We start from the raw sequence: 6,775 nt of genomic DNA, 5'->3' as shown, positions 1-6,775 counted from the left end.
GGAATCTGTCAATCAGCAGCTGGAGTGTACATGCAGGACTTCAGCAGTGCCAGGTGAGTTCTCCTCACTATATCAACAGGGTCTACGACACCAAGGCCGACCCTTTATGATTGTATCCTGGTTTTAGGATGATGCTATGCTATGTGATCTGTTAGATCCGTATGATTATCTGTATATATGTTAGTGACCTGGTTAGGTCGGTATCCTGGTTATAGGATGTTGCTATGTTATGTGATTTGTTAGATCCGTATGATTATCTGTACATATGTTAATGACCTGGTTAGGTCAGTATCCTGGGCATAGGATGATGCTATGCTATCTGATATGTTAGATCGGTTGACTGTTATATATGCTAGCGTATGATATGTATGTGCACATGTTTGTTTGATTGGGGGTTTGGGTTGAGGCGGTCCTGCTTTGTGCTGAAGGCCAACATACCCAGGGCGGTCCGGATAGACTACAGATCCAGGAGGGTATGATAGTCAGACCGAAGGCCCGGCGAGCGATCCGGATAGGCTGAAGGCCCTACGAGGCGGTCCAGACGTGCCGAAGGCTCGGAGAGCGGTCCAGATAGACTGAAGGCCTGCGAGGCGGTCCAGTCAGGCTGAAGGCTCATTATGCATGTTGTTCAGTATTTGTATTGATATGATATTTGTTCTGGTTAGTATGGGTTGGTATTTTGGGGGTAACTCACTAAGCCTTCAAGCTTACATTTGATTATTGTTTCAGGTATTCGGATGATCGCGGGAAGGCGAAGGCGTGATCGTGCACCTCCTTACAGTTTCATGATTGATTATGGGGATACTCTGATGTTTAAAATATTTTGAAAGTAAACTGTAATGACTTAATGGTTTTAAACGTTTTAAAAAGTTTTAAATTAGCTTGAATTTATGGGGTGTTACACTATCAAATCATTCATTAATTTTTCAAAATCAACACTAAGTCATAATATTCAAAACATCAGAGTTTAATTATTCAAAATGCAGAAGTCATGAGGGGAGGATGATGTGTCATCACATCGGGCCCTTCCCTTTCGAACCGAAAGTACCTGAATTGATAAACAAAAACTGTAAGCACAAAGCTTAGTGAGTTACCCAAAGTACCACATACCAAAACATACAAGTGTCATGGGCTACCCCCATGGTCTTTCCTTGCAATGTCGAGGGCCAAATCTCAGTCTTACATACAAGTGACAGGGGCCAGATCCTGGTCTTTCATGCAAGTATCACAGAGACAACTAGCATTCCACATAACAAAGTAATGGGTCGACATTGGTGCCTTCGACCCATGGATCTAGTGAGAAAACTCACCTACAAAGAAGATAATCGTGCCACACACTCGAGCTGCTGCTAAAACGACTCCTCACACTAAATATATCTCAAGAAAATAACCCTAATTAATAATCTGGGCTTTTATTCCATAATAAATGGTCCAAGCGACCCCACATCCTAAATAGGGGCAGAAATATCATTTCCCATTCCCATTCGGTCCAAATCCTGAAAAGCCCAACACTAATGATCCAAGGACCAAAAGAATGGCCCAACGTTGGAACTGGGTCGTACGCCCCACGTACACGTCCTATGCGAAAAGGGGTTCGGGGTCGAGGTGTAGTACGCGCAGCGTACTGGATTTTACGCCCAACGTACGCACCCTAAAGTTAAAACTCCCATTAAGGTCTTAATGCCTTAAGACCTTACGTCCAAATTTCAGATATGAGTTTATTAAAACCTCTAAGACCATAAAGTCGCAAACTTTATGCCCTTTCATGGCTATAAGGAGCCCAACACTAAGAACCTAACTTGCTCAATCCTTTTCTACACCATAACTCTTGCATTGGGACAAACCAAGATCCAAGCTTGCATTTTTATGACTTAAAATACCCTAAAATGTCTAAAATGACAGCTTAAAGGCTTTAGAGAACCTTATACTCACAAAGACCTAGGTTTTGGGACAAAAGGGAAGAAAATCTAAGCTTAACCAAGATCTAGATAAACATGAGCCAAGGTTGGAGCTTTATACCTCCAAATGGTGCACAATGAAGAGAAAATGTTGGATCCAAGGTCTTGACAGCAAGCCACTTCCTTGATGATCTTCCTTCAGAAACAAGAAAGCCCATGACTTACTCAAAAGCTCAAAATGCTCAAAATAGATTAGGGTTTGCAAGGTGGGTCGATTTTAGGGATGGAGGCTGATAAGAGGAAGGGTTTTAGGGCTATAATGGTGCTTATATAGTGCACAAACCCTAAATATTAGGGTTTGGTCCAACTTACGTACGCCGTGTGTACCATCGTACGCTCAGGGTGCACGTGCAAGACCAGGTACGCCCAGCGTACCAAGGTGTACACCCAGCGTACCCTGGTTGCACCAAAATTACGAAAATGCCATAAAGGGCCACTTTGCACAATAATCACTTACTAAGGGGATAAAGGATGAATACTTGGAAGAACTAGATGTTACAGGGATACTCTGATGTTGATTATACTTTTAAAACAATGTTTTTGTAAACACTTTATGGTTAATGGGTTGTTTTTGAAAAAATTAAATTTCTTTGATTTTTGGGATGTTACACAATGTTCAAATAGGAAAAAAATGAAAATACAATGCTATAATTGGGTTGATTTTTTAGAGTACAGAGCCTAATATGAAAAAATTTGAAAGTAAAATGTTGTAATAGAAAAAAATAAAAGTAAGATGTTATAACAACCAAATAAAAGAAAGTACATTGCTTTTTCTTGCATTTAGTCTATTTTTCAAATTTACAAACTTATCTGGCTCTCAACAAATTTGATGTTGGTGGTCTATTTCAGAGCTGGAGCACTTTGAAACTCGGTTTTTCCAGTCTAACTGCTATCCTAATTGAGTTACCATGAACCTACATAAGCTGGCATATGAAGCACATCCGGATGTGAAGCAGTTTTGAAGTGGTTCATATTTCATATAATAAGACCCATACATCAATGGAATGCTTCTACTATCTGTAGAGGGCTTTCTACAGCTTTAATGATATATGAAGGTGCCGTATTAATTGTAAGACTTTTTTTTTAATGTTTCTCTTGAGTTTATAGTTTACTTCTTCTTTTTAATAACTAAAAATGCTAAACAACTTGATATGCAACACGTACATACATACATACAGTTATATTGTATTTTTGTTTAAGTTAGTGGTGAGTAATTTATATGAACCCTACTTTTTTACAAGTCCCAGCCTATCCCTCTTAGATCATTAACTCTTTTTTTGTTATGGACCAAAATTCATGTTCCTTCTGACTCTAAGTATCTATGGTATTAGAGTCTTACTCATATTCATTGATTGTTTAAAGAAGGTTTGACACTATTCATCAAATATATAGTAAGTTTTTTTGATTGATTGTCTTTATATTTGATTACTATTACTATTTCCTTCATAAGTAATCGACATTTGTTCATATTTAATAGATAACAAAATAAGTGATATGTCAAATCTGAATCGTGTCTGAAAAATGAAGTATCTGACCAAAAGTGTTTGTAAAGTGTGAATTCTAAGGCTAAGGAGAGTGGTAACATTCTTGGCACCTTGTCACAATAGCTTTTTGGATGTCATATCATTTTTCTTCATTTAACACCTAATCTTAACATTTGATAAGGAGTGGTAACACTCCTAACACCATTGATGTAATTGATCCAAAAACCCTTTTACACCATTCAAACTCACGCTAATGACGCGAGTGATCTTCTTCTGGTTTTAATTATAATACATATCACTTTAAGACTCTATTCCCTATTTGAATAATGCTAGTGGATTCAATTCAATGTCACAATCCAATAAATCATTTTCTCAAATGGAAAAACGTTTTCTTCGACCATATTTTTTTTCATTCCTTCTCTTTTACAACATATGCTGTCATCTTTTAGCAACTTCACGTTTTCTTCATTTCAAATCTATTCACATAAGGAAAAAGAACAAATTTAAAAACGATAGTATTTCCTTACTAAAATATGTTCATCATATGAACAAATGTGTTTTTCGTTTTTTATCATAATCATTAAACGTGAATAGAGTAAAATAAAATAAAAATCAATAAATATTCGATTAGGGTAACTCGCAAAGAAGTAACACCCTAATGTGTTGGACAAAGGACATAAATGGGATTTCATAAATACTCCCAAAGTCCAAACTAAAATATAAACAAAAATAAAATACGAATTTACTAAACTACCCACTAGAGTGAAGTGGCGAGCTCTGTAATTTCCAAAAACTCCATTACAGTTGGCTCCCATCTTCCCTACCAAATTACAAAAACAAACCATTACTAATCCTAGGAATTACAAATATGCCATCTGCCTGCGAAATTACAAATATGCCCTTCGCTATTACAAGATTCTGGTTTCACTAGATCGAACCCCAGTCGATCTCATACGACGGATACTTCTCCAGCGAGAAATTCTCCGACCAAGCATTGTCTTCCTCCGTGAACTCCGGGAACGTCAGATCAGACGACGGCGATGAGTTTCCCGATCCGGCATACCCTTCGCTCTCACAACCTTCCACCTTCACAGCCTCTTGCGACAAAACTGTTGCTGTTGCTGTCTTCCCCGCCGATGACCGCCGTGAACCGGCCTTCTTAGTGCCGTCCACGGACTTCCCCTCCGCCAAACACTGACAAATCGTCTGTAGCTTGGCGACGACAGAAGAATGCAACGGCTTAAAGTCGGTAACGTAAGAGCCGTTTTGCCGAAGCTGCGGAAAGTTGAGCCGCGCGTAGTCTCCACGGAGCTTATACGCGGCTTTATCATACGCCAACGCCGCTTCCTCCGCAGAGTCGAATGTACCCAACCAAAGCCGGGTCCGGCTCTTGGGTAAACGGATCTCGGCGACCCATTTTCCCCAGTGCCTTTGCCTCACACCCCTGTAAAGCTTCGGGGGTTTCGGAGGTGACCCGGATTGTTTCACGGGTACAGGATCAGGATCTTGAGCCATGAAATTCAATTTATTCTGTGGCCATTGTGTGGGTATTTCCATCTGGGTTTGGATCTGGTAAATCTGGGATTCGGATAACTGGTTCAAGTTCAACCCGAGGGAAGAACCGGGTTGGTCGTACACAAACCGGTCTTGGATTGAGTAATCCGGGAAGAAACCGGTTTGTTGATGGGTGGTGGGGACGTAAGAAGAAGATGAAGGAAATGAGTCGAAAGATGAAGGGTATGGATAAGAGGCAGAAGGAGTAGAGAAAGGAAGGGTATTTTGGTAATTAGAAGACGCCATTTGAGAATGAGAATAAGAAGAAGAAGAAGAGGAAGGTGAGGCACTTTTATAAAAAGGTTCAAGTGCCTCCATTAATTCACCACCAGCTGTTGATTGCTGAAACTCATTGTTATTCCAGAAATCCATGGCAGTAGAAGCCATTAATCTACTTTTTTCAGATTAAATTTACAAAAAAAGATGATTTTCCAAGATTTAAAAGACCTGGAAAACCAAGAAGAAAATAAAAGACGGGTTTTTTTTTCAAATAATCAAAAACCCTTTTTCAAGAAACAAAAATAAAAAATAAAAAATAAAAAATCAACCTTTAGGGAACAAAAACAACCCAGAAAAGGTGATTTTAATCAAAAGAAATAGAACCCAATTGAAAAAGATGGATCGCTATTCTGAAAAACACCTGACTCTGTCTTTTAAAAAAAATAAAATCATATAAAGTTTGTTCTTTTGTTCATAATATTCTTGAAAATCATTTAAAAACAAACCCAAATCAATTGTAACTTTTTTTGCAGTTGAAAGACCAGATGATTTACAGAATGGGACATACAGAAGCGGGGATTACAGAGGGGGGGAATTAAATGAAAATTAGGAAAACCAGCGAAAAAAATAAAAGAAATCTTTTCTGTGTGTGCTTTTAAGTGTGTGTGTGTGAGAGGGATGTAGAAGACGAAGAAAAAGAAGCTCTCAAACCTCACTTTTGTGTTTGAGTAATCGGTGAAAGAGATATGGTTGGTTTTATAGGGGTGTAGGGGTGGGTGAAGTCTACTAGGTTAATTAACCTGATGAGATAACCATGGTTAGGTTCGCCTATTGTTTCTATTTTTGGAATTACATGGTGACGCAGGTTCCAGGTCAATCTGGTAGGGTGATGTGGGTAATAACGCGTCTAGGATATCGACAGGTGCCAGTTAAAACATGACACGTGCCGGTTAATATCTCTGTAGGTTGGTCTAGCTTTTAAGCTATGCCTTTGACTAAGAAACCGTGTTCACATTAAGTTTTTACCAAAACAAGAAAATATTAATATTCGAGATTTCTAGATTAGTAAAAGAAATTAAAAAGTACCAAAAGTTTTAAAATCATTAAGGGAGAAGGAGTGGTATCATAAGAATCATACTTTTCTTTATTTCTCATAGACACTATATCAATTTTATCATATTTTTGTGTGGTATTTGCCAGACACAAGATGTGGTGTACCAAAAAAAAGAAAAAGAGAGAAGTGCGGCCGATTTCTACTGTTGTGCGGCCAAACTGTATCTAAATCCGCATAGGGGGCGGTGTTCCCCTGCTACTGGAGCAAGGGTTGCGGCCAAACCAAACTCACTCCATTGAGCCTAATCGATAATTTTGAGTTTTGAATTCAGTTAGACACATTCTTTTTAATATTGAGAAATTGACTTCGTTAATTACTTTTTTATTTTGTTGATATTTGAGAAACTTTTTTTTACACATTTAGATAACGAACTTCTTGAAAATATTCATATATAACCATTATAACCGGTTGTAGCAATTTATAACGGATTATAATTGTCATATGTG

The 6,775-nt window shown here is 38.3% G+C and overlaps 1 protein-coding gene across 1 annotated transcript; it reads right to left on the bottom strand.

Moving 5' to 3' along the window:
• Positions 1-4,038: 4,038 nt before the first annotated feature.
• LOC145119615 (ethylene-responsive transcription factor RAP2-13-like) lies at positions 4,039-5,951 on the bottom strand. Its single transcript, XM_079055298.1, has one exon. The coding sequence runs from the start codon at positions 5,381-5,383 to the stop codon at positions 4,370-4,372; it is 1,014 nt and encodes a 337-aa protein (XP_078911424.1). The 5' UTR covers positions 5,384-5,951; the 3' UTR covers positions 4,039-4,369.
• Between the last annotated feature and the right edge of the window lie 824 nt (positions 5,952-6,775).

The sequence above is a fragment of the Lactuca virosa genome, chromosome 6 (genome assembly GCF_052849685.1).
Source record: "Lactuca virosa cultivar CGN04683 chromosome 6, Lactuca_virosa_CGN04683_v6, whole genome shotgun sequence".
NCBI lineage: Eukaryota > Viridiplantae > Streptophyta > Magnoliopsida > Asterales > Asteraceae > Lactuca > Lactuca virosa.
Note: the sequence above shows the minus strand (reverse complement) of the source record. Positions and strands in the feature narration are given on the sequence as shown.